This window comes from Equus quagga, chromosome 7, assembly GCF_021613505.1.
Source record: "Equus quagga isolate Etosha38 chromosome 7, UCLA_HA_Equagga_1.0, whole genome shotgun sequence".
NCBI classification, from domain to species: domain Eukaryota; kingdom Metazoa; phylum Chordata; class Mammalia; order Perissodactyla; family Equidae; genus Equus; species Equus quagga.
In genome coordinates this window covers 41,778,195-41,805,300 of record NC_060273.1, presented here as the reverse complement: position 1 = coordinate 41,805,300, position 27,106 = coordinate 41,778,195, and the positions used below count along the sequence as shown (strand labels likewise).

At 56.1% G+C, this 27,106-nt stretch overlaps 1 protein-coding gene and 1 long non-coding RNA gene across 5 annotated transcripts in view; both read right to left on the bottom strand.

Annotated features, from left to right (window-relative positions):
• Window positions 1-14,382: 14,382 nt before the first annotated feature.
• LOC124242915 (uncharacterized) overlaps window positions 14,383-27,106 on the bottom strand; it is a 13,178-nt gene continuing 454 nt past the window's right edge. For 2 of the 3 annotated variants that reach the window (XR_006889544.1, XR_006889543.1), the window contains exons 2-6: window positions 25,368-25,489; window positions 19,630-24,995; window positions 18,618-18,789; window positions 17,038-18,491; window positions 14,383-16,771 (exon numbers count right to left, since the gene is read on the bottom strand). This is a non-coding gene — a long non-coding RNA (uncharacterized LOC124242915). Of the gene's footprint in view, window positions 16,772-17,037; window positions 18,492-18,617; window positions 18,790-19,629; window positions 24,996-25,367; window positions 25,490-25,926; window positions 26,310-27,106 lie in introns of those variants that run through there. The other variant, XR_006889542.1, reaches the window with a different exon arrangement.
• The window catches only part of LOC124242914 (proline-rich protein HaeIII subfamily 1-like), a 1,043-nt gene continuing 448 nt past the window's right edge, over window positions 26,512-27,106 (bottom strand). Inside the window, exon 2 of one of the 2 annotated variants that reach the window (XM_046668337.1) lies at window positions 26,512-27,088. In XM_046668337.1, coding sequence (XP_046524293.1) covers window positions 26,729-27,088 — 360 coding nt within the window. In that variant the 3' untranslated portion in view covers window positions 26,512-26,728. The other variant, XM_046668336.1, reaches the window with a different exon arrangement.

The window sequence follows — 27,106 nt, the reverse complement described above, 5'->3', positions numbered from 1 at the left end:
TCTGAGGATCTGAGATTCCTTTTCTGGTATAATTTTCTTTATCCTGAAGAATTTCCTTTGGGATTTTCTATTGTAGAGATTTGCTGGTGATTATTTCTTTTAGCTTTTTTGAATCTCAAATATTGTCTTTCAACAGTCATTCTTGAAGGATATTTTTGCTGGGTGTAGGATTCTGGGTTGACAGGTCTATTTTTTTCTTTAAACACTTTAAATCTCTTTTCTCATTCTCTTCTGGTCCCCATAGTTTCTGATGAGAAGTCAGATATTAGTTACATCACTATTTTCCTCTATGTGAAGTGTCATTTTTCTCTGTTGCTTCCAACACTTGGTTTTTGGCGTCAGTGTCCAGCTGCTCGATCCGATGGGTCTCTATGTGGGACTTCATTCTGCTCTGTGTTGAGCGTTGTATTTGCAAACGTCTGTTTTCCATCGCTTGATAATTCCAGCCACTATTTCTTCAAATGTTTGTGTCTGTCCATTCTCCCCAGCCCTTCTTTGAAGCCAACCACATATTTATCAGAGTTTGATCTTATCTAAGAGTGCCTGAAACGCTGCTATTTCTCCAGTTTTTTCCTTTCTGTTTTTCAAGTTAGATCATCTCTATTGCTCTATCTTTAAGTTCACTCAGTCTGTCATCTCTATTTAGCTGTCAAGTCCAGGTAGAGATTTCGTTATTTCTGACACTGTATTTTTCAATTCTAAAATTCTTTTTTTTAATTGTTCTCATTTTTATGATGATATTTCCTACTTTTTCATTTGTTGCAAGCATGTTTGTTTATCTTCATTGAGGAAATTTATGAGAACCACTTAAAATCTTTGTTTAAAACTTCCAATTTCAGCCAAGATGAAGTAACAGGGAACCAATTTACCCTTCTGCCCAGAACAACTAAAACTCTAGGGGAAAATACATGAAACGGCAGTTTTCAGACAGACAAGAGACACGGAACTGACTGGGTGAGGCGGGATGGCCCCCGCTGCCTGGAGCGAGGATTCAGGCTTCAGCACTGGGAGGAGCCAGGCAGTCCCCTGAGGCGACTCGTGTGCACACGGAAGAGGGAACGGCAGCGAGAGAGAGCTCCAGAGTCTCAGCGGTCCCACGTCTTCAACTGAGTCCTAACCTGTGCACAGTGTGAGGGAAGTACCCAAGGCTACAGAATAAAACACCAAAAAATTAGAGGAAATAACTCTTGGCACTCACACAGACAAGATGGCTTGTGTCTGACCAGCTCACACAGGGCTTAGCAAAGCCCCGTAACCACAGCAGATGGTGCCGAGTGTTCAGAGCGGCCTCAGCAGTGGACACAGCCAGCCCTGGACTGGAGGGTTCTCAGACCCCACCTGACGAAGCTTGGAATCAGCCTAAACGTGTCGAATTGTTTCAAAGTAACACAACTCTGTCCCAGAAAACAGAACAAGGATATTCTTAGGAGTACAAACCATCCAGCTTCCAATAAGGGAGAATACACAACGTCTAGCAGCCAAAAATTACCTGGTATGCAATAAAGCCGGAAAACACACCACGTAATGGGGAGAAAAGTCCATCAATTGGTACTGAGCACAAAGGGCACAGATGACGTAATCCACAGACCAAGACGGGAAGTCGTTATTGTCACCATATTCCACACGTTCAAGAAGTTAGAGGAAAGACTGACGATGTAGGAGTTCGGGGGCAGGTGGAATGGGTGAGGGGTAAGAGGCACAAACTCCCGGTTGTGAAATGAACAGGTCACGGGGGTGGGGTTACAGCATGAGCAACAGTCAACAATATTGTCAAAACTCTGCGTGGGGACAGGTGAAACGAGACTTAGCGTAGTGACCACCTTGTATATAAATGTGAATCGCTATGTCACACACTTGACACTGATAAAATATTGTAAGTCGATACTTTGATAAAAAAAGAAAAGACTGATGATGTTAAGTAAGAATATGGAAGCTATGAAAAAGACCCAAAACAAGCTGTTAGAGATGAAATGTCTACGGAAAAACGTACTCGAGGGGATTAAGAGCAGATTAGACACTGCCAAATAAAATGTCAGTGAACTTGAGGACATGTACTGGAAACCACTCAAAATGAAATACACAGAGAAAATAGACCAAAGAAAATGAGCAGAAAGTTAACTGGAGGACAACTTCAAAAGGGCTAAAATACACGTAATCAGAGTCCCAGAAAGAGAAAGAGATGAAACCAGGAAAAGATATTTGAGGAAATAATGACTGAGAAATTTCATATTTGATTTTAAAACCCTGTAAACCCACATATTCAAGATGCTTAATGAACCCCAAGTCTAAGAAGCATGAAGGAGGCACGTCATAACCAAATCATCTAAATAAGATGATAACGAGATTATCCTAAAACCAGACAGGAGACAACAGGCCTGCCATGCTCAGAGGAACGAAGGTCAGGACGAGGGCAGGGCTCTCACTGGAAATGAGGCTGGAGCAGAGTGGAGCAGGTCTGTGGGTGTGGAGGGAAAAAACGGCTAAGTTGTGATTCCAAGCCCGGCAGCAAAGGGTGATAAACAAGATAAAATATCGACTTTCTCAGACACACAGGAGCTGGAGTAACTCATGGTCCAGCAGGTCAGCACTGGCAGGTGTGGAGCAAGTCCTTCAGGCAGAAGGACAATCACACCACGTGGAAACCTGACGTGAAGGGAGGGACGGAGGGCGTTTTCTGTGGGGCATATAACACGTGGGGTAAAATGTGTGATGACGGCGACGACATGAAGGCTGCGATGGGGGCGCAAGTGCACTGCTGTGAGCTGGTTCCACCCCCACGGAGAGGCCTGGTACCATCTGAAGACAGACTGTGGTAAGTCAAAGGTGTGCACTGTGAACCCTACGGCTGCGCACAGACACGCACACACAGCAAAGAGTTACACAGAATAAGCCAAAAAAGGTGATTAAATGGAACCATAGAAAATACTTGAATTATTCAAAAGAAGGCAGACTAAGAGGAAATGGGAAACGAAAAACAGATTGGTCAAATAAGAAACAAATCGCACAACGATAGAGTCACATCTGTGATCAGCAGTGGCATCAGATGATGATGCTCTAAAATCCCCACTTAAATAAGAAAGCACATTCAGCTCTATGCTGCCTACCCCAAACCCACTTTAAATGCAAAGACACAAATAAATTAAAAACAGAGAGATTGAGAAAACATACCACGCTGACAGCAGCTGAAAGACGGCTGGATGTGTTCACATCAGACAAAGCAGATTTCAGCGCAGCCAACAGAACCAGGATCAAGAATATCACTGTGAACTTCTGAAGGGATCACTTACCAAGAGGACACACACTGTTCACGCGCCGAACGACCGAGCCTCTCAGTGCGTGAAGAGAGACCCTCGCCCGCTAGTGCAACACCTGGGTGGTCTTGGGGTCTATCCCGGTTGACGCTCTTTTCTCTTAATGTGTCTCAGTTACATGATTTTTGGATGTTGGGTGATTTTGCACGTGTCCTGGACACTGCGCGTGTGGCGTGGTAGGAATTCTGGATTCCGTGTTTTCCACCCCGACTGTGTCTCCTGCTTTAGCAGGTAGTGAGCTCAGCTGGGTTTGACCAGCGCTTGGGGCCTCAGTTCAGATCTCCTGTCTTAGTGGGGTTCTTGTGCGTGTGGTTCAGTCCATCAGAAGGTGGGGCAGAGTTTGCAGGTTCCCCTGCACATTTCGTCCCCCCCAGGCCCCCTCTCTCTGCAGTGACTGCAGCTCCCCAGTTTTATTTCTCTCGTCCTCAGGCCACAGAGACTGTTTCCCCAGAGCCTCCTGCCGCCCGTGCTCTGCGTCGACTGCACGTGGCCCAGACCAGGAGCCACGGGCACGGGAATTCTCTTCAAACTGCTCCCCGAATCTGTCTGCTGCTATTCCCTCCCCGACGTCATCAAGGGGCTCTGGTTGCATTTTGTGCAGATTTTCTGGTTCTTCTCTGTGAGGGAGGCGGTGTGGCGGGATCTTGCAAAATCATCACAGGAAGCAGAACCTGCAATTACCAGTCCACTTTTAGCACTGCCTTGTGCACTAACCTCACATCCTTTGAGTCACACTTGGAAAAAAATGTGTGTTTCACTGTTTCAAAAGTCAAGATGCCTTCGCTGCAGGGGACTTGAGGAGCAGAAAACCGTCTTCCAGAGGCACAGCTGCGGAGCCCTGAGTAGCCACAGGGTTTGCTGGACCAGGACTGGGGCTGGTTACCACAGATGCAGTGGGGGGGGCGGGGGGCAGCCAGCGGGAGCTCATTCCACTTCCAGAGTCCTGTGCTCAGCACACAGCCTGCTCCTGCCAGGAGCCACGCCCTCCTTCTTTCTATGTCTTCAGGGAAAATGAAGCTGACCTCCTGGGGCCGGGCCGGTGGCCCAGCGGTTAAGTTCACACACTGTGCTCTGGCAGCCCAGGGTTCGCTGGTTTGGATCCTGGGTGCAGACCTATGCACTTCTCGTCAAGCCATGTTATGGCAGCATGCCACGCATAAAGTGGAGGAAGATGGGCACGGATGTGAGCTCAGGGCCCGTCTTCCTCAAAAATAAAATAAAGCTGACCTCCTTTTCTCCCCCTTCTTCCCCACCGCACCTACCAGTCACTCAGCGTCAGCCTGACCACGCACGTGCCGGTCACTCAGGGGTCCAGGATCCAAGGACACACCACTAAGCAGTCTGCTCCCCGCCTCAGAGCTCAGCAGAGTCGGGCTGACAGATGCCCGCTGAGAGGGAGGTGGTTTGGGCCGGGACCGGGGAGGGTGTCACCTCTGGGGGAGCGGAGCCCCGTGTGCGGGGAAGGAGGCTTGTCCTGGGTGCACAGGCAGCAGGAGGGGGGTGGGAGGGAGGGCTGCTCCAGGAGTGGGTGACCCGACTGCGGTCCCCTAGTGTTAACACGCCGGGTCCAGCGTGGCCCCGCAGGCCCAGGGCGTCTCCATAGAAGAGCAGACACAAACTGGGAGGACCCGGTGGTGTTTCCCATCCAGCCACGGGCGAAGGGCTGTGTCCGGCTTTGTGAGAGCAGCACAGAGCTCCCAGACTTGACGGGGAGCCCACTGGGGAGGCGCCAGGAAGGGAGGGCGGTGCGGCCGCGGCCCCGGGTGCTCTGTGCCAGGTGACTGTCCAGGGCTGCAGCTCTCGCCTGCACACGCGGCTCCTGTGGACAGGGCGCAGCTCCCCCAGAACCGGGACACACTGTGGTCAGGATGGCTGAGGGCACGCTCCCGCCACGCGTGGCCTGCGCTTCCTCCTGGGAGGGGGCACATCCGCCTGAGTGGGACCCGGAAGTGAACACGCGGGGCCCATGGGAGGTCTGGGCGCAGGGCCCGCTCTGCCCTCCCCAACCTCGGGGGGCTGGCTTCCTGGTCTCTAGCAGGGTCTGCACTGCGGGCCCATAGACCCCACGGGGCTGTCTGACGGTCCCGGGGAGCTGCGGAGTGACACGGTGGGAGGAGGTGGGGCGGGTGCTGTGGCCCTGTGGGTCACACCGCAGCCCGGATGCGGGCCGGACACGAGTTTAGTTTGGGTGCGTGATGCCCTCAGACAGGGGGACCCACTGCAGCCACTCAGCAGCCTGGCTCGGCCACGTGGCTCCTGAGTGGGAGCAGCCAGCCCGCGGGACCCGGGATCCCGGAACGCAGGCGGGGCTCCTGATCCAACTGTCTGCATCCGGGTCCCCTCGGAGCAGCCGTGGGGACCAAGCTCTCTCCTCCTAACAGTGGACGGTGCTTGTCCACTGCTGGTGGACACAGGCAGCGTGGGGAATCGCCGGGCTTCGGGAGAATAACCGGCCACCCTCAGAGTGAGCACGTGTATAGTGTGTCATCGGTGGCCTAGGCATGCTTATGAGTGACATACATGCACCCAAATGCACACACGTGCACACAGCTCCCTCCCACAGGCAGTGTTCTCAAGACGCCGGCCCAGTCAGGCCCTGTGCAGGTCTGTGTCCACCTGGGAGGTGCAGAGCAGGGGCTGAGCTGAGCCAATGAGAGAGGAAGGACCCACACCTGTCTCTGGGGCAGACGCTGCGGTCCTCTCTGGTCCCTGAGGGCTGGGCCAGGCGCCTCCTACAGAGGACTCAGTGTCCACATATCCATTCAGGGCCCCCCGGCTCCACCAAGGAAACACAGGCTGCCCTGAGGCTGCAGCCAGGACATGGTCAGACCTTGTCTGGGGTCAGCGACTGGAGCAGGCTCTGCCCAGAGGGGCCAGGAGAGGTCACGGGGCCGTGGGGGACGCTGGGAGCTGGTGTCAGCAGGGTCTTTACAGTGCTGACCTTGACCCACAGGTGCTGGAAAACACTGGAGCTGACCAGGATGCTGGAGGCCTCTCTCCTGACCTCAACAGACACCTCTGTGCTTCTCCCACCTGGGGAAGGAAGGGAGAGTCTCCACAGCTCCCTCGCCCGGTCCCCCTGCTGGCCGTGACCCTCGGGATGAGGCAGGCCTGGGCTCTGGGCTCCGTACAGGGCACCAACTCGCACCAACAGATGGACACAGCGCTGACCCTGTCCCCATGCCCCTGACCCCATGCCCCTGGCCCCTGCCCCCTGCCCCCTGACCTCTTCGGGCCAGGCCCCAGTGGCCCAGCAGCAGCTGACCCTGACAGGCATGTCAGGCTGTGGCCTTGACTCGTCATATCTTTGCTCTTTGACTCATCGCCCTGTGACCTGCTCGGAAAGGACCCTCCAGTCCCGGGTGGGCCCTTGGGTCCACCCTCGTCCTAGCCATCGCCCTGGGGTCCCCTGGGGCTGTACCCAACAGCCCAGACCATCTTTGCCCACCGATTCTGTAAATATTTTTTGAGCAGAGCAGATCTTAAAAACATAAATCAGGTCTGTTTTGCCCAAATGCAGTGACTTTTCCCAGATTGAGAAATAAATCTGTTTATTAAAAATAATTCTGTTGCCATGAAGCAGGGCTGGGGCAGGGCCACGCCCAACACTGGGGGCCCAGGGCTGCTCATGCCACGGTGGCCTGACCAGCAGGATCGCCAGTGAGAGATAAACTCTGACCGTTGTGCAGGGACCCGACTCAGGGCCACGTCCGCAGGGCGTCGCCACAGTCCTCTCCCCAGAGCGACAGCACAGAGGGTGACAAAGCATCTGCCGTTCATGAAACGCAGTTGACTTTCTGCAGAGCCGTCAGCCCTCCTGGGGCCCAGCCAGGAAACCGCCTATCAAGCCCGGAACGCCAGCCCCAGCGCACACGTGCCAACGTGAAGAGTCTGCTGGGCAGCTGCTTCCAGGCGGATCCGCGAGGAACCTCGCCCCCGACCTCTGACACGTTCGAGGTCTGATGCAGCCCCACGCTCTCCCCGTCAGCAACACGGAGCGTCCAGATGTGCTGGACAGTCGTGGGCCCAGGCCCGTCCCCTGGGTGATGGTGGCAGTGAGGTGCCCTTTGCCAGGGGACGTGTTGCATGAGGAGCCGCTGCCCTTGTGGTCTCCAAGTCCCCAGGGAGGGGGGGTTCAGCCTCGTGCTGGATCTGCTTGTTTCCATGAAAACGCTGAGAGTCGAGGGCAGACATCCTCTCTGGCCAGGACTGGCTGTCAGGGACCCTCCGCCATGTCCCTCGGGTGGAGCCTGGAGTGTGCAGAGGACAGACACCTGCAGGGGAGGACCTTGTGCCGGACTCACCTGGGGCTCACCTGGGACTCACCTGGGACTCACCTGGGGCTCACCTGGGACTCACCTGGGGCTCACCTGGGGCTCACATGATGCTTCACCTGGGGCTCACCTGGGGCTCACCTGGGGCTCACATGGTGCTTCACCTGGGGCTCACCTGGGGCTCACCTGGGGCTTCACGTGGTGCTTCACCTGGGGCTCACCTGGGGCTTCACCTGGGGTTTAACCTGGGGCTCACCTGAGGCATCATGTGGGGCTTCACCTGGGGCTCACCTGGGGCTTCACTTGGGGCTCACCTGGGGCATCATGTGAGGCTTCACCTGGAGCTTCACCTGAAGGTCAAGGGACTTGCTCAGGGCCACAGGGCTGGTGAGCAAGAGTTTGAGGTCCACCCCGATGACTCATTCCCAGATCAGTTGTCTTCCCAGTGAACCCAAGGCCTCCCGAGAGACCGTCAGCCAGGAAGGAGAGGCACACACTGGCACCACTGTGGGCCAGAAGGTAGTGGAGCCAGGCAGCCTGGTGCTCACCTCCCTGAGCCCCCAGGATGGATGAGGGACGCCCCCGAGACCTCTGCTGTGGGACCCCCGCCCTGCTCTGGGGCCAGCTCTGCCTGTCTCCGCACTCTGGGCCTGGAGGACATTTCCAGAGCTTGACTCGAAGCTCCAGAGCCCAGGGTCTGTCATCTGCTGAGGGTCTGTCTGGGAAGGGGGGAGTGGGGACCCCACATCCTCACTCAGGGGCGGACACAGCGGGTGGTGAGTGTGCTTGGGGACACCCACCAGGTGAAGACCCCTGGAGTTGGCCCTGCACAGAACCACAGCCACACCCACGACACTGGGCCATGTTAACTCTTCTAACCTGGGTGTCCCCGTGGGGCCCGTGCTGGGTCAGCGTCCCTGCCACTGGGGGAGATTTGAGGGCACAGTGTCTGTGGCCTTGGGGCAGGGAGGCGATGTTCCAGGAGTCAAGGAGGGGCCTCTCTGTTTCTGCTACTCTGTGTCCACGTTTTCAGTACTCCAGGCAGGTCTGGGCCACTTAAGGAGGCCCCTGCCCCACACTCCTGCCTGGGGCCAGTCTGTAGTAGGAGTGAGCAGGACTGGATGGCGCTCCCAGAGCCGCAGCGAAGCAGGAAGTCACTGGCACTGGACATCGCCAACTGTCACGGTCGAACCTGCCCATTGTGGGGGGCAGTCAGGTAAAGGGTACAGGTTCCCTCTGTGGTGATGAAAGTGTCCCGAGGTTGCCCGTGGTGATGGCTTTATCCACAAAAACGCCAAAGCCATCGGAGTGCACCCTCTCAGTGGCAAATGTGTGGAACGTGAATTATAACACAATAAAGCTGCTTAAAATGAACGAATGAATGAACAAATGAGCACAATGAAAATGGAAAAAGAGACGGTGTCGTGGGCACCTCCAGCTGTGGGTGTTGGAGGCTCCGGGTCCCCTGTGTGAGGCTGAGCCCCCCACGGCAGCTAGCAGGGCCTCAGTTTACCCATCAGTAAATGAAGAGATTATCACACACATGTGCGCACACACACACACATGTGCGCTGACGCACAGACAGCATTAGCAGCCGTCGCTCACTGTCTTCATCATCTGATTGTTAACACACTGTCGAGAGGTGTCCAGAACCATGGCAGCAGAGGGTCTCCACAGAGGCCAGAGGCTGTCAGCAGCAGGAAGGGGTCTGGAGGGGGTGGGCCGTGGGCACAATGTCCTGTGGGAGGGTCAGGTGGGACGGCCAACAGGTGGACAGCCTCACCCCAAACCCCGGCCAGGAATGGGGACTCACTCGGACACCCCCTCCCCCAGCTCCCTCCAGGTGGACAAGTGAGGTCACCAGGCAGAGCCCCGCCACAGGCTGGAGGAGGTGGGAATGAGAGTCCCTGTGAGTCCCCAGCGATGTCCCAACCCTGAGCCCTGTGACTGAGGGTCTTGGAGGCCCCAAGGTCAAAATCATGTGACAATGCCTGTGGACAGATGCTGACCTTCCTCCAACTGCTGCTGGCCACAAGGACGTGGACACAGGGTAGAAATGTGGCCGTGTCCACAGCACATGCCCGAGGTAGCCAGGACCCTCTAAGGGAGCCCGCAAGGAGCAGACCTCGTTCCTGGGGACGTCCCTCTGACGGGTCCTCTTGTCTCATGGTAAACAAGGAACATTGAAGGTTTAGATGATAGTGACTAGAAAAGACTTCGGCAAGGCTGATGTCTGGGAGACTCCTGTGTGATCAGAGCGTGGAGGAGACCAGGCCGCACTCTTTCCAGGCCTGACAATCACCATCTGTGCAGACCTGGCTTCCACCCTAATACCCACAGGCCAGAGCCTGGAGGACCACATCCCTGATGTCCGCCTCCCGGCTCCTCCACCCCAAGCTGGCGTCCACCCGGACCTCCCATTACCCAGGTGGGCTGTGGTCCCAGGTGGGCTACCAAGAAGCCCTGCTTCCTCTGGGGTCCTGGGAGCCCCCACACGGGGCCTGGAGTGAGGGACTGCAGCCACTCTACATTCTCTTTTCTCAAGTGCACGTTTTGCTCAAGTCTATGTCCATCGAGAGAAGGGCTGATGTCATCTGTGTGGAACTTTCTAAGCTGCCAGCTCCTGTCTAATCCACATGCAGATCCAGAAATCACAAGTTCCCAGCACCTCTGACCGGCCTCAAATACCTCTGAGTCCCACTTACACTGTGTCCACTCGGTGACACTCCTGTTAGAGGAGCAGAGGCTCCCAGCCCTGGCCGCTTGTGGGAGCCCAGAGACCCCCAAACTCACTACCATCGCTGGTCACACCCCAAATCCACTGCTTGGCTTCTCAGTCCATGGAAAGGAGAACAATCTGTAGTGAGGAGCACAGCCGCACCCATTCCTGCTCCTAGACGAGGGTTCAGGGGTGGCCACTGAGGTGAGCTTCTAGGGATCTGGGCCCCAGCTCTGCTCCTCAGCCAGTCGGCCCTCCCTGGCTGTGTCCATCATCCACTTTCGGCCAAAGGAACTCGGTAACTGCCCACCTCTCTTATCTCCAGGCACGTGGGTGAGTAGATCCAACAACAGGGCACCTGGTTCGAGTTGTGCCACCTGCGTCCACGGGGGCTGACCCCAGAGCCCGCTCACCATCTGTCCTTCAGGAAGTGACCAGTCAAAGGGTGGCCGTGTCATCAATGGGCAGTGGCACCACTCCAGTCCCAAGGCCTTCACCTGCCTGCACTGAGTGCCCGAGGCCATCAGGACCCCATGCCTGGTCCTCCTCTGTCATAGGGACAGGAGGCCGGTCCTCATAGCCAGCTGACGTTTGGGGTCTTTTCTGCACGCCAACCGCTGTTCCGGGTGTTTCTACATGTCTTAGTTGCTAAAGTCTCATGACGGGTCTGTGAAGTAGGTACTGTTATTTATTTATTTATTTATTTATTTATTTATTTATTTATTTATTTATTTCTGAGGAAGATTAGCCCTGAGCCAACATCTGCTGCCAATCCCCCTCTTTTTGCTGAGGAAGACTGGCCCTGAGCTAACATCCATGCCCATCTTCCTCTACTTTATATGTGGGACGCCCACCACAGCATGGCTTGCCAAGCTGTGCCATGTCTGCACCGGAGATCTGAACCAGCGAACCCTGGGCCACCAAAGTGGAGTGTGCGCGCTTAACCACTGTGACACCAGGCCGGCCCCAGTACTGTTATTATATCTATTTTAGAGATGGGTAAACTGAGGCACGAAGAGGTTAAGTGACTGCCAGACTCTGAACCCCAGCAGCCTCACCCGAGGCCCACGGGGTGGCCCTGCTGTGGCCCTGGCACTCAAGGTCATGGAAAGCCGGTTTCTTGGTGGGGCTGCATCTCCTACATCTGGAACCCTCTGCCCAGTCCCCCCACACTAAACCCAGAGACCCCAAGAGGGAGCAGCACGGCCCCCAGAACTTGGGTTGATTTCCAGATAAATCAGGTTTCGATTACAATCTCTGTCAAGAGATCCGGGTGTCAGAACGTCAGGGAGCTTGACAACTGCCTTCTCGTTACAGAGTCTCCATGTCTCCCGTTCCTGGCAGGTGAGAGGCCGCACACGCAGGACTGTGACACAGACGCTAATCAGGGTGGACACACCCAGTGACAAGGACCTGTCCACCGTGCCTGTCAGTGTGGCCCTGGCGGCTGCTAGCTGGCCCAACTGCCCACGCACATTCTCTCCAGACAGAGCCCACGGCGGGCTGGCGCCCCGCAGCCAGAGCCTGACCCTGAGGCCACTCTCCTGCAAGGACCTCCCTTCCAGGAGGGACAGGGCCACGCTGAGGACAAGAGAGCAATGGAGGGGATCCGGGGAGAACGACTCTCCTTCGGGAAGCGGCTGCCTGGGGGAGGAGCCAGTGTGGAGGGAGGGCCGGTGGAGCCCTGGCTCGGCCTGGGGAATGTGCCTGAGCGCCCCCCCGCAGCCCGGCCACCACACCCAGGAAGGACCACTTCCCTTCACGCTCTGCCCTGGGAGTCCACCAAGCTGGGGCGGCTCATGAGGCCTGAAAGCTGCTGGGCTGCTGACTTTGAGCTGATCCTGGGCTGGAGTCCTGAGGGAAGGCCCCACCATGGGACAGCAAGGTCAGAAAAGAGTCGCAAAGGGTCCTCGAGGGTCCCCATGGCCTTGCCTCCTAAATCTTCCCCTCACTGGCCTCTAGTGCCCCCTTCCCTTCCTCCTCCTCCTCTCTTGGCCCCACTGCCAACAGTCGCCTGCTCTCCTGAACCCTGACCTCCAGGGTCACGTGAGTCTTCTTGAACTGGGCTATTTTGGCTATACAATTCTACAAACTTGTCTCCACGAACACTGACCTTGGACGACCTGACGGTCATTAAATGTTCTTCACAGTCATGACTCAAGGACACACGGGATTTCCCCAGACGGCGGTCTCATGATCGGCTCCTCGTTGGGAGGTGCTTGTTGCCTCTGGGATTTTGCTACAAAGAATTAAACGTCTTTCTGCGTCCGGCCTGGGCAGGGACTCTGGTCATTTCCTAGGATGGCTTCCTAAGGTGGAATTGCTGGGCCGCAGAGCATGCGTTTACCCCAAAGGCTGTGAGTGAGTGTGGTGGGGCAGGGGGACCATCTCAAACCGATGGAGGAGTGGACGGAGCAGAGCAAGGACAGTTTCTGACTGGAATGCTCCATTTTCCCTACAAACCAGGACGCGGTGCTGTGTCAGGACAGTCAACCGCCAGCGTTGAATCAGGGAGCCGACACCGACGCGTTGTGATGCACCTGGTTAACCTCAGCTCCAGCCCCAGTGGGCTCTGCCGTGTGTCCTGACACTGTCTATACCAGCACAGGGCCTAGTTCAGAGGCACGTGCCCCTGGTCTGTTGGCTCCTGAGTCTTGTCTCGCGGCCTGTGATCCCAGAACATGAGGAGATTAAGGATCAAGGTTTGAGGAGGACCCCTCCCCTTGGGTTTGCCTGATGTCCCCTCACGATTAGAGGCCCCACTGGCAGGAACATGGCAGAAGGGACTGTCCTCGTCCCCCCGGGGGGCAGCTTGTCCCGTTACGGATGGCGCCCCTTTCACCCATCAATTAAGCTGGCGTCCACCAGCGTCACTTCCTTCCTTGGCGGTTAGTCTGTGTTTTCAGAGGAGGTGCCTTGGGTCTATTTAATGCTCTATTTCTCCTCGAACATGAGGGTATTCCTGTGTTTCTTTCCATCACTTCAATGCATGGCTTCTGTTACATCCAATGTGTTATGCTTTTGTTTGTGTTGATGCTCAAATTGTCCTGGATTTGGCTGGCGGGACCCCTTCCATGCTGGTTTCTGTGACAATCAACACGTCTCCGTCATCCTTTGAGTGACTCCGCACCGTCCTGCACAGTCGGATGGGCCATGCTCACCCTCCCCCGGTCCAGCACTGAAATGAGCCATTGTTCCCAAAAGTCCTGGTTTCTGTTGGTGAAAATGGTATTCAGGCCAATCCCCAACGGCCAGGTGTGCTCATAGCTATTGGGCTGGCCCTACCCATAGGCCCCTCGGCGCACAGAGCTGGACAGAGGGCGCCCGCCTCGCCCTCTGCAGCTCTGACCTCTGACCCACCGTGCGGGCCCAGGCTCCCATGTGGGTGGTCGAGACTCCCACTCGGACGCCCTCATCCCACTCAAGCTCCAACATCCAGTTCTTCCAGCCACTGCGTCTCCTGCTTTGGCTCCTGCAGATACTGACCCCGCTCACCCAACCTAACAGGTTGGCCCTGAACTTGTTTAGGAAGAGAATGAAGGTGGCAGAGGAAGCAGAAAGGGGGCCATCTCGACCGCGTTCGTCAGTTAGCGCCTGCAGGGAATCTGCCCATGGTCCACCACCAAAGAGCTTGGAAACGCCTCATTCTCAACGTCACATGTAATCCTGGAAAAATCAGTAACGCTTTCCAATCTAAATTTGCTTTATTTGATCAATAATGATGTAAACATTTTCCATGTTTATCAGCTATCTTTGTTGTGTTTGTCCTTTCGCGTCAGACCCATCTTTTAATCGATATGATAATCATTATTTCTAAGAAATTCCCATCCATAAGGTGAGTGGGTCTCTGACAAACGTTTATCATTGCCTTCCTACTAGGTTTTTCGTCTTTACTTTTGTAGTTATCTTAAATTATGATTTCTTTTTTTTTTTTTTTTTGAGGAAAATCAGCCCTGAGCTAACATCTGCTGCCAATCCTCCTCTTTTTGCTGAGGAAGACTGGCCCTGAGCTCACATCTGTGCCCATCTTCCTCTACTTTATATGTGGGATGCCTACCACAGCATGGCTTGCCAAGCTGTGCCATGTCCACACCCGGGATCCGAACCAGTGAACCCCGAGCCGCCGAAGCAGAATGTGCAAACTTAACCACTGCACCACCAGGCCGGCCCCCAAAATTATAATTTCAATGTCTACTCAAATCTATTTTTCGTGTGCTTTCTCACGTATTCTTCTAAAGATGTCGTTTTTACCTTAGAGCCAGTAAACATTGTGCTGTTTTGTTTTGTCTTCTAGTTCTTTCGTGGTTTTATTTTAAAATCAAATCTACCTAGAATGTATCATATTCTAAGGGGATGTGGGAAAGTGTAACTTTATCATACGTAGTTTATTTCTTGATCCCGTGTCATTGACTGAATAAGCTTCTATTTACTAATCGATGATGATGCTATTGGCACTTAGTAAACTATTACATGAACACATGCCATTATTTCTTAAATTCTGATTCTTTCGCAGTGGTCTGTGCTCCTCTGCTGACACAGATGACGATTCTCGCGGCTGCACCAGATCTTCGCAGGGTTTTAGCTTCACGCTGTGGTTGACCATCTGGTGCAGAACCTCGGTCCTCGATAGTCTTCTCTCAAAAGCTGTGGTTCTTTGCGTTCACTTACGCTTCCAGACAAGCTCTGCGTCACATCGGCAGGTTTAAGAGCCGCACGTGACTTTGCTCTGACTTACGCTCAGTCTTTAAACCTGAGAGTTCTCTCTCTGTTCCGTCGTTGCCTCCAGGTGACGTGTCTCCTTCGTGAGCTTCTCCATGTCAGGCCTCTGCCTTTCCGGGTAGGTTTACTCCCTGCTGGTTACTGTTGAGATGGGGTCTCAGATGGTCCCTATGACATGTTCCAAGTTACTGCTGACTTTCCACATGAGACGTGCTCATCCTACCACTGATTTCCCGCCGCTCTCTCAATGTCCCAGGACCTTTGCTCGCCTGCCGTGCTGCACGTCCGGTTGGGTCTGGCAGGAGACGTCCTGATAGGAAGGGCCACCACGGCGCCCTGGGGAAAGACTCCTGGAGGCTCTCGGGCAGCCCTGCCTGAGGTCACTTGGCGGGCAGGAGTCCTGGTCCTCGTCCCGCCCGCTCCCGTGCCCCACACACTTGCCAGAAACGCCCGTGTGGTCCCACGGTTACTCACCCTTGCCCCAGCGCCCTGTGCTGTGGCATCTGTGTCTCTTTCCTTTGGCTTTGTTTGTCTGCTCTTTACACATTTTCTAACTTTCCAGTGTTTCAGTGAGAGGAAGGGCAGGGACAGCACTGAATGCCACCAGCCCAGGTCATCTCTCACAGCGCAGCCTTAAAAAGATCCAAGGGCCCCCCTACCGTGTCTCAATGGCGTTCGCTCACTTAAGGAGCAAATGAAGGCCAAGCTCCATCTTCCCACATCCTGCGAAGGCTGAGAGTGACTGTAGCCTCTCAACCACAGAGGACGGGCTCCTACGGTCAGCCGTGGCCCTGGGACACCTCCCCCTGCTCAGGCAACGGGCATGGAGACCTGGGAAAATCCCTCTCCCCATGACCTGGGTCAAGAAGCCCCAGGGCCCCTTGGGAGCTGGCTCCGCCCTGTGTCCCCAGTGATATGCGTCTGGGGCTTCCTGCCGGTCCCCCTGGGCCGTGCGCACTGGGGAAGGTTGCCATCTCCGCCTCATGTCTGATTCAGTTGTTTCCTGAGGATCTGGGTTACAAAGAGAGCAACCCTCCGTGAAATCCACATTGTGCCTTTTCCTCCAAGGACTTTTTAAAAGTACATGTGGAAAAAATTCGGGTTTTCAAAAATAGTAAGTGTTATGCAATAAATGGCACACTTCCTCTTTTCCATTAAAACAGAAAACACGTGGTTATTTTTAGCTCCGAGGTCCACGAGGAAGCGGGCAGCAGCGTGTGCCAGTGTGAGCACAGAAAGCTGTCTTCACCAGCTGCCCGAGCCCCTGGGGTGGGGTGCATGTTAAGGGACCTGGGGCACAGTCAGTGCTGCTGTCGGTGATGGTGACGCGGGTCCCAGTGGAAACCACCACCACGGAGGAAGCCCCCACCTTCAGGCAGATGAACCGAGCTGAGGCCCTGCAGCCCCAGACGCGGTTCCCTCTTGTGCAGAACCAGGATGAGGGAACTGAGACCGTGGGTTTATGTAAAGTGAGGTTTAGTAAGAAATGTGCCCGAGTGCTCAGGGCACCTGATACTCAGTAGACGGAAACTGTTAGCGCCATTGCTATCACTGTGTTTGTCTTTTGATTTTGGCTCTGTGCAATAACCCCCTCCAGGGGCCAGGATCCGATGACTCCCTCTTCCCAGGGGACACCGACCCCACATCTCGCCTGCCCAGGGGACATCGGGAAGCAGGGTGGCCCCGAGGACATCACGCAGTAAATATCAGGCATCTGACAGGGCTCCCAATGGCAAAGCTGGAACGATCTGAGGAAAAAATAACAACAGTGTTGGATCACCACCCACAGACTGGAGTGTCCATGAGTCCACATCGATATAAACACACATTCAAACAAACAAACGGGGGAGAAGAAACACTGTCTCCCCACAGAAAAATTCGTATTAATAAATGAAGAAGGAGAGAGGGAAACAATAACACTACTGGGCAAACAGCGGCATGTTGATAGTCTCTGGCGGCTGGGAAAGTCTGGGGAGACACAGGGAGGGGCCTCTCCCCTGGTTGTGCTGATTACCCAGAGCTGGTGAGAAACGGTCTCTGGATGCATCTTTAGGTCAGAGCTTCTCCAAGGCTCTCCCTGCACGACCCCCGCCAGGTTTTCCTTTCATGAGTCTGGTACCCGTTAACCTCAGGGGAATTCTGATTTACAAGACGTCCGAGCCTTGAACCACAGAATTACGAAAACCACAGACTTGAAATGAGGGTGAGAGGAAAAACATAAAGCGAACACATGCAGTTAGACGTTTCAACATGTTGATTTTGCACAGATGCCCTCGGTCCCACCACCCCTCTGACCCCGGCCCCACCGCTCGCCCCGGCCTTGTCTCCTGAGGAACCAGGTCAGGGTGGCTAGAGAACGGGAAGAGGCTGGAGAAGCCAAACCCACAGGACAGACAAGCCAGACCCTGAGCCCACTGAGGAGCCAGGAGAAGGGGGAGTGAGGGCAGCCTCTCTGCCTGCAGGACAGATGGACAGACAGACAAGAAGACAGGGATGGAGCCCCGCAGGGGGCACACAGAGAGGAGACACCAGAAGCTCAGGAACGGAGCCCCCGCGGCTGGGAGGCCACAGCCGGACGAGAGGCGCTGTCCTCTTATCTTGGACGAGGTTGGTATTTCTCCGAGTGACTCTGCAGGACAAGGCCTGGATCCACGCAGGCGACGGCCTCGACCTCAGGGCAGATGGGAGGCCCGTTCGCACCCCTTCAGGTTCTCCTGCCAACAGGGTGGTGAGGCCCTGCAGCTCTGCCCTCTGATGGGAGAAGAGGAACGTGTTTCGATTTGTCTTTTCCTCCCTTGTGACGCTCACGCCCAGGCCCTGTGGTCCGTTTTGTTGTTCGTCTCTTAAAGCTCTTTACTCATTGAGGTACTGGACTTCTTACGTAACTGTCAAACAGATGGCCCCATCGTCATAGCTCTGTGATCTGCTTGTCACTCATGCACTATTTTTAAGTGAGGTTAGACTTACAAATCCTTCCTGTTTTCTCCTTTGGGTCCCATTCTGAGGTGAAGGCCACACTCAGGGACCCACAAACATGGGTGTTGAGAAGCCGAACCGTGGACTGAATGACACAAATGAGAAGAACGGGGTCACGAGGAGGAGACGGGAAGACGTGCAGGCCCCCGGGGTTGGGTTGACACGGGGCCCGGGACGGACACCACGGACACTGATGGTGCACTCCGAGCCCCAGCTGGGACAGTGGAAGGCGGGACAGACAGGCCCCGCTCTGGTCGTGTGCAGAGCCCAGCGTTGGGGAGGGAAATCGTCACCTCCACCTCGTGGGGCCCGGCGGCCTGAGAGTTGAGCTGCTGAGACAGCAGCTGGAGGAAAGCATCCAGGTTCACGTAGCGTAAGTTTTAGTGACACGGGGGCCTCGTGAGGGTGATAGAGACCCAGGGAAGCGGCAAAACCAAATGCTTTTCGCTGGGTCCAAGGAGGAGAGGAGATTGAGGAAAGTAACAGAGACACCTGGAGAGAGAACAGAGACGAGAGTGACTCTGGTGAGGTCAGCTGCACAGAATTCTCGGAGGCTCCCCTCTGGAGCTGACGGTTCCCTCCTCCCGGCACGGGGCAGCACCTTCCTCCCTGGTTTACCTCCTGCCCTCAGGAAGGAAGGGGGCTCAGAACACTCTTCTGGCACCTGCTGTTTTTCCAGGGTCTTCAGCTCAAACAATCTCGCCCAAGTGGCATTTCCGGGGTCACACATTCCACCCCCTTTGCTAGAGGACAAGTCAGAAGATGGGGAACAGTCGGAACGTGCTGCCTTCTGCATGAATGAGAAATAAGCAATGAGGAGCCTCCTGAATCTTCCCCAGGGTGACTCCAGGCACAGGTTGGGGGCGCTGTGAAAGGGCAATTTCTTTTCAAAGTAAAATCATGGCTTATGCAAATATAAAATGCACACGTTGCAGTTTGTTTAACTCATGAATTAACGAGGGAACCAGTAAGATGTTACAACCAGTTCACAGCAGAATCCAGACCCATTCACATGCAGACAATCAGAAATGCTGAAATAAATTTACAAATAGATGCGAAATGGGTCAATCCCTACAGGGTGATAATCAATTTCATTTGAACAGACAAAATTTATTTGCATTTCTACAGGCAAGAATTATCTGCATTATTTCAAGCTTTCTACAGTCTGAGAGTTGTAAAATAGCTCAAAGGGAATGAAAGGCACAGGTCCCAGTAGAATCACAATCCAGGGGGAGCTGGACACACAGCAGTGGTTTTTCGAGTTTTCCCATTTCCATTTTTCACAGTTTTTCTAGCAGGCTGCTGACAGCAAACACGTTCTGTCTGTGTGGCCAGGACGCAGTGTGAGGCCACCTCGTGCCCTGGCCGGGGGTCCTTTGGAAAACTGAGCCGGGACCAATTACTAGGGGTGGGGTGCGGGCTGCAATCCAGGGGAACAGGAGTGGGGGGGTGACCAGGAAGAAAGGAGAATAAATACAAAGTGGGGCCTTTCATTTTGTTCTGAGTGGGCTGCAGATTATGAGGAAGACAGTGAGACTATGGCTCATCGGGGCATCTCCAGGGAGGCCACGTGGAACCACCGCCTCGAAAAGCTCTGTGGGTGGGGAGGGAGGGCGGGCAAGCAGTTTACCTTGCTGGTCCCTTCCCGCTGGCCCAGACCCCTCCAAACAGCCACTGGCCTTTGCCCAAAGCCGGGGCTGTGACCACTGGGGTCAGGATGACGGAGGCTGGCATCTCAAACCAGACAGGAGGGAGGACGGGGGAACAGTCTGTGTGGGATGGAGCAGACAGCAGGCAGTCCTGCAGTCCGTGGTGATCTTGTCACGGCCCCCAGGCTCTGGGGCAAAGTCTGGGCCTGGGCGGCATCTGAAGGAGAGAAAACACTGCCCCATCTCTGCCCAGGTGTGGGGACACTGTGACCACAGTCGGGGCGGGGGTGACGGCAGGTGGCTGCTGAGCTGCTGCTTCTGGGCCGGGTGCTGACCCCACCGGCACGTGAGGTCGGACAGTCACACCAGGAGCCCTCACTTGTCTGAGGAGAAAACCATTAGCCCCTCTGGATGCGGGGTCTCTGATGATAACGGCCACAGATGCGCGTCCAGGTCTCCATCTTCTATGTCACACCCCTGGGCTCTAGGACCCCACTCCCATGGGGCATCATCGGGATCTTTGACAGAGGGCCGCCCTCCGGCCACAGGAGGGTCCTTCCCTGAGCTCCTGAGGGCTGGGGTTGTCGCGATTTACAACCCTTAACAGGTGACTGCCAGGCAGGGGCACAAACACTCAAAGCCACTCACCTCCAGACGGGGACACCTGCGAGCCATGACCTGCAGAGTCCGGAGTTCCTCCACGGGATGGAGCCCTTGTCCCTCCACAGGCCTGCATGCACCTCCTCCCCATCCCCGTCCACTCCCCACTCCCAGCCACGTTTCCGGGGAGCGTGTCCTTCATACAAATCCTCATCTCAGAGTCTGCATCTGGAACCACACCCACATGCCGCTATCCGAGTTCCGTTCCAGGAAGGTGTCTGTGGGGTGAGCTGGGAAGAAGGGGGGTGCTCTGCATCTGGGGACTCGGACTCTGCCCGGGAGCCTCTCCTGGGCCGGTTTTCATCTGTGTCCCTTCCCTGTGACGAACCACGGCCATGCGTGGTTCAGCTCTCAGCGAGCTCCAGGCCCTTCCAGAGAGCTGTCACACCAAGCATCGCCTTGGGGACCCCGAGCCTGCGGCTGGCGGTGTAACCGCAGGCCTGCCAGCACCAGGTCAACTGAGCTATCTCTTATCAAGAGTGGTTGAGAATCGCCTTTCAGGAAACAGGAAACGTGCCAAGTCACGTGGCCAGAGCACACGCAGAAGAGGAAATCTTGACTTGAAATGACCGTGGAACCGAAGATCCCCCTTCCCACTGAACCCAAGGACAGAATGCGACTGGAGATTGAAGGTCGGGCTCTCATCAGAAGCGAGGGCCCTGGTTCAGGAAGATCCAGTGTTAAAATTCACGGAGAATGTTTAGAGCCCCGTCGTAAACAGTTAGAACCCCGTCATAAATGCTTGAAGCCCAGCAATGGAAACCCGTCCCCCCAGAGTTTGCGCGTGCCTAAATGTTCTCTAGGCCCCCTAAATTTCACCCCAAATCCTGCACTGGGGAGACAGATGAGGGCCCCCTGCCTCCCTGCAGGTCAGCCTCGCAGAATAAAGCTGGTCTCTTCGCAAAGGCTGATGCCCGGCTAGCGGCTGTTTATGTGCACCGGGCAGAGAACCTCATTCCGTGTGGTCACTGTCAGAGCGAAGGCAGTTTTGGGGGCGCAGGCAGCTCCCTCGGGCCCTGCAGCGAGGCTAACCGTACACACACACACACACATGAGGCTGGGAAACCACACGGCAGGCTTTGTGCAGAGATGCCTCGGGGTGTAGGACCACGTGTGTGTGTTCCCATCTGTTGTTATTCATTTGTGTGCACCAACCTCTGCTCCACCAGCTCAGGCGGCTCTGGTCTCGGGGCTCAGCAGCCCGGTAAGACGCAGGTGTCAGTGGGGGTGACACCAACCACGTGGTCAGGTCGCGCCCACCCATCTACGCCACTTGCCCTTGCTCTACTGCGTAACTTGACCAAACGTTACATAAACCAGCTACGCATCGTGTAAAAGGAGAGAAAGTCGTTTCTACAATACACAGTTTGGGAAATCAAGACAAAGGCAAGTGAAGTCACTTTAAAAATTGCTTTTGAATTAGCTGCAGACAAGATACCTCAAAATACGAAAAACAACTTGTGAAAATTTGGAAGATTTCTGGTCTCAGGTGACTTTACAAACATATTCAAGTCTCAGTCCTGGTACTTAAAAAAAAGTACCAAAAGCAGGTATCTTAGGGGATCAAGTAAGCACGTGGTTTATACCAAAAATGAAAATAAGACTCCAGCCCTGACCGGCTGACTAGTCTCCACCCTACATGAAAATACAGAGTCAAGGCCAGAGCTGCCCAAACGATGACAGAGGAAGCAGAGGGTGGCCCTGGGTGTGCGGTGGCCCTGGTTGTGAGGTCACTCTGGGCGTGAGGCGGCCCCGGGTGGGATATTGACCAGAGGGGAGAGGGGCCTTTCTAGCGTGATGGAAACTTGATGCATCTCCATTGATTGTGCACCTTTATCAGAATTTATCAGCACGTACAGTCAGAATCTGAAGATTTCATTGTATGAAAAGTAAATCTCATGAACTTATTAAGAATTAATGCATATTTATAAGTTTTAAGTTAAAAATATATGCAAAGTATGTCTGCTTCCTTATTTTTTATTATCACTTTCACCATTTTAAACTAACTAACTTTTTAATTAACTAACAGACCATGTTGGCTTCAGAAATGTGTTCCTTCTATCTGTTACTTTCATAATGAAGGAATAAATGTATTTTAAATAAAATTTTATAATTTTCACCATCACCTGGGAGGCTCATGATCCTGTATGAAAGGGAAACACCGTCGTGCTAGAGTCAGAACTTTTCTGATTAGAAATTTAACAAAGTTGATGACCCTAAGTGTCCTGGAGCCTGAAACACAGAAAACGGCCCACCCTTGAATTCTAACAGGCCCAGCCAGCAGAGGCCAGGAACCCGCCCTCTCCAGCCCTCCTTTCTCCGGGCCGATGGGCAGGGGCACTGGGGACCCCAGGAGCCTGCTGGCCCCAGTTCTCCAGCAGGATGCCCACTGGGCCCATGGGGGAGGGGATCATCCGGGTGGGTCCCCTGGCTGGCTAGGGAGCTGCTGCCATTAGCAGCGGTGCCGACGTGTTAAATACACCTGTGAAAACGTGACTGAATGCTTGTCTGCCTGAGAGAACTTCACCCCTGCACCTGCTCCAGTCAGACGCGCGCCCTCGACCACAGCTGCCTGCAGGGCTGGTCACTGATGCGAATGCCAGCCTGGGATCTCTGTTCCTCCCTCCACCGGCCTCCTACCTCACTTCTCACCATCCCTGGGGTTCAGAAACCACTCCAGGCCCCCAGCAGGTCCAGAGACCCCATCTGCACTGCTTCCCTGAGACACACCACCAGCTGACAGAGAGGCTGCAGCTCCTCCTGCTGCGGTGGCCAGAGGCCCTGCTGTGCCTCCACGGGCTCCTGGGGACGGAGTCAGGCTCAAGGGCACGTGCTGCTTCTGAAGGAGTGGTGTGTGAACACGGGAGAGTGCCACTGTCTCCCTGTACACACGGTGCAACGTGTGGGTGAAGCCACCTGCATGAGAGGCAACGAGGCGAGGGCAGACAGCTGCTGCTCTGCGGGCCGGGGTGGCCCTCCTGTCTGCCCATCTCAGGCCGGACACTGCCCCGCACTGGGCCTGCAGCCCCAGGCAGACCCCCACTCACAGGGTGCAGAGGACGGAGCCCGGCTGGTGTTCCCGGCAGCTGGAGTTGACGCTCACCTGGCGTCTCTTGTGGGAGGGGTTTCTGGCCAGTGTCAGGCTCTGACACCACTGGAGGCCCTGGGAGACCTGGAGGGACTGGCCTTCTCAAGTGAGCTGAGGCAAGAGGACCCCTGAGGGAGGCCTGAGGGAGAGGCTGAGCTCCAGACTCCAGCCCCACAACGCTGGGTGATTCTGAGCCTCTCGGGGCCACGCCAGGACCCAGGGGTGCCCGGAGGGAGCACCTCCCAGGAACCAGAGAGCAGCTCTCCCCAAAGCCCCTTGCAGGGACGTTTGCTGATAAAAGAATGAACTGCAGGGAGGGCTGGAGCAGCCACGCCCTGGGCGGATGGGGTCCCTCATGCTGGAGTGGGACCCCCCTCTCCCTTCTGGGTCAGGGCTCAGCTCGGCTCTGCCTGCTCTTGACCCTCTGCTGGCCCTGCCAGGCTCGGCAATCAGGCCTGCAGGTCTGTCCCCTCACAGCTGCTCCATGCTCTGGGCTCGCACCATGTTCATCCCTGCACATTCGCGGTCCAGAGGTCAGGGGTCAGGAGAGCACAGAGGCGAGTGCGCACAGAGACACCTGGAGTGCCACGCAAGGGGCCACAGGGTGCTGACCCCGGAGGGCCCATTGGAGTTTCAGATCAGGGGGCTCCAGTAAGGGGAGACCCCCAGACTAGGGGCCTCATCTCAAACGCCTCATTAACGCTTTATGGGCGGTGACTTGGCAGGAACCCCACACCCGCCACGCAGGGAGTCCCTTGCCCACGGGCCATCCCAGAGGAGCAGCTACCAGGCACCTCATCCTGGGGCGACTCCCTCCCTTCCTTGGGGTTCTCTTTTTAGTTACGCAACTGGGGCCACCAGTGGCAGACATCACACGCAGAGGTCACTTTGACCTTTGTCACAGCATCTGCCCTAAGGCACTCCCTCCAGCAGGGAGAGGGCAGTGCAGGTGGACATCTAGGGACGGCAGCCACTCCCTCCCATCAGGCCTTTAGTGCCCGCATCTCTGAACACGGGATGGCATGTGGGGACTCCAGGACTGGAGCCTCTCGGGTGGGCCTGCGTCTAGTTTCCAAAGCAACTCTGACTCTCAAACCATTGGAGACCCCTCCGTATTCGAGGTACTCTCCTGATTTGGAGGAGAGATTTAGAATAAGTATGTAAGATCGGGCAGAGCTGTGATACAACACGAGCCAGCATAGCTGAGCTGGAGGCCATGACAGACATGCTGCTGTGAGGTGGCCAGCACCAAGCCTGGGACCAGAGGAGGAGGAACGTGGCAGCACTGTGGTGCGTCCTGTGCCAGAATCGGGACCTGGACACAGCAGAAGCGTGCGCGTGGTGGGCAATCCTGACAAACCAGGATGGGACCGCTGGGCTGTCTCCTGGGAATGTGAGCGCCGCAGACTGTGGTTACCAGTCGAGGTCAGCCATAGGTGTGACGAGGATAGAGGTGTCACACACTCCTACTTCTGGACAGAGAGTGGTCTCTGTGACTGATGACGACCAGCCTGGTGTCCCCCTGGCGTCCACTGCAGCTGCTCCCACGGGGGCCAGAGCCCAAAGCACAGGACCCACTGCAGGCGGGGCAGGCGGACCCTGTGCCAGATGGAGAATTTCAGGAGGTCTGGTTAACACCGAGATAGTCCAGTTCTCAATGGGGGTCGTGGCCACCCAGGTGCTGACATGTTCCAAAATTCACCAGACGCACACTTAACATGGCTGCGTTCTATTGTACGGAAGTTACACCTCCATAGAGCTGACTTTCAGTAAGAAACAAACCGTATCTGGGGCGATACATCTTCTACTGGGTGTTTATAAAGCCCTCAGCACTCGCTCGTTCCCCTCGTTTGTCAGCACCACCCAGGGCCCGTCCTCGCACGTCTGCAGCCCGAGCGCAGTCTGCACAACACCCACGCCCTCCTCGACCTCTAGCAGCTTTGTTGCCTCTGACAGGAAACAGACAGTAACCTGCGAATGCGGCACATCCGACCCTCGGCGTGTCAGTTGGGTGGCAAGTGTCCACTGTGTCTGCCAGCCTGGGCACGGCGCTAGGAGAAGCTGGAGGTATGAACTAGTGTCCACACCGTATCCTAGAAGGGCAGAGACACAGCGGAGTAAGCGCAGACCAGTGCCAGTAACTGGATACAGGGCCGTGGCCAGAGCTCAGGGAGGCTGTAACCACGGGCCACCAGGACCGATTCAAACTGACCGTCTTACCAAGAGCGACTGAGCTGTGTCTCAGGAACTGAGAGGCCTCTTGTCCAGTTCAGGCCTGTTGAGACCACCAACCCACCACCTGGACCTGGCGAATGCCCAGTCAGTGACCCTCTGCCATCAGGGGCTGCAAACCCCACCCTCAGGTCACCTAACACCTCATCTGTGAGTAGGCGTCCTGTGAGAGCATGGAGCTTGACTACGCTGGTGCAGGCCTTCAAAATACGTCACTTCCCTCCTCAGTCGCCGTCTCCACACCTCAAACCACCCCCCATCCCACAAATTGAACGCAAGTCCTGGGTCTGGGACACACCTCTGAGAGCTCTGACTCCCGCCTCCTGGCTGGCCGACCTCGAAAAAGCTGGTGGTGTGATCATTGGCTCTTTACGGGCATCGGGCAGAGAACCCTGTCTTTGTGTGGTAATGTGGCCACAGAGAAGGGATGCACATGTCCTCCAGGCCAGGGAGGGATGCGGAGAGGTGGCCTCTGAGGGCGGTCTCAGAAGACACAGCACAGAGGGAGGAAGGAGGGAGCATGAGAAAGGGCATCCCAGACAGGTGACCTCGGAGATGGGAGAATGATGAGGGACCATGTCTTTCAGGGACCACAGCAGCTCAGTGAAGCTGGAATGCAGGGAGCAGGGCAGAGGCTGGGCAGAAATAGAGAGAAGGGAAAGGAGGGAGGGACGGAAGGAGGGAGGGAGGGAAGCAAAGGAAGGAGGGAAGGGAAGGATGGAAGAGGAGGGAGGGAGGGAGGGCAGAAGGGAAGGAAAGGAGGGAGGAGGGAAGGAGGGAAGGGGGGAGGGAGGGAAGGAGAGGGAGGGAGAGGAGGGGGGGGGGAGGGGGGGGGGAGGGGGGGGGAGGGAGGGACGGGGGAGGGAAGGGGGGGGAGGGAGGGCGGAGGCTAAGTCGGGCCCCGCCCAGGAGGCGGGAGCGAGTCAGCGCAGAGGGAGGCAGCGAGTTCAGGCGGGCGCACAGCCGCGCCCCCTCGTGCAACCGCGGCCCGCCCGCGGGTGGCCTCTGCTCGCCCCGATGGCCGTGCCTGGGCGCCCGGTTACCAACGCGGCCGTGACGCGGCAGCCGGCGCGCGGGGAGGGCGGAGCGGCCGAGCGCTCTCACGCGCAGCGCGGACGCCGCAGCCCGCACGTCCGCCCGCTCGGGGCCGTTTCCTCAGGCGGCGGCTCCGGCAGCAGCATCGCGCCAGAGCCTCGGACGGAGCCGCGCGCAGCCCCGAGTCCGGACGGCGGGGGGCGAGCGGGGGGGGGCCGGGGGGGGGGGCGACACGGGGGGGCGGGGAGGGCAGCCACCTTCTCTCGCGACGCCCTGGCGGGAGGGGGGGGCGGGGTCGCGGGCCCGGGCGCTTCCGGACGCCTCCTGATGGCGTCACAGGCCACACGCAGCAGGCGCCAGGGACCTCCTGCGGGAGGGGGCACGCGCAAGGAACGGGCCTGTGGGACAGGGCAAGAGCCTCCCCAGCGCGGCAGCCCGCCCCA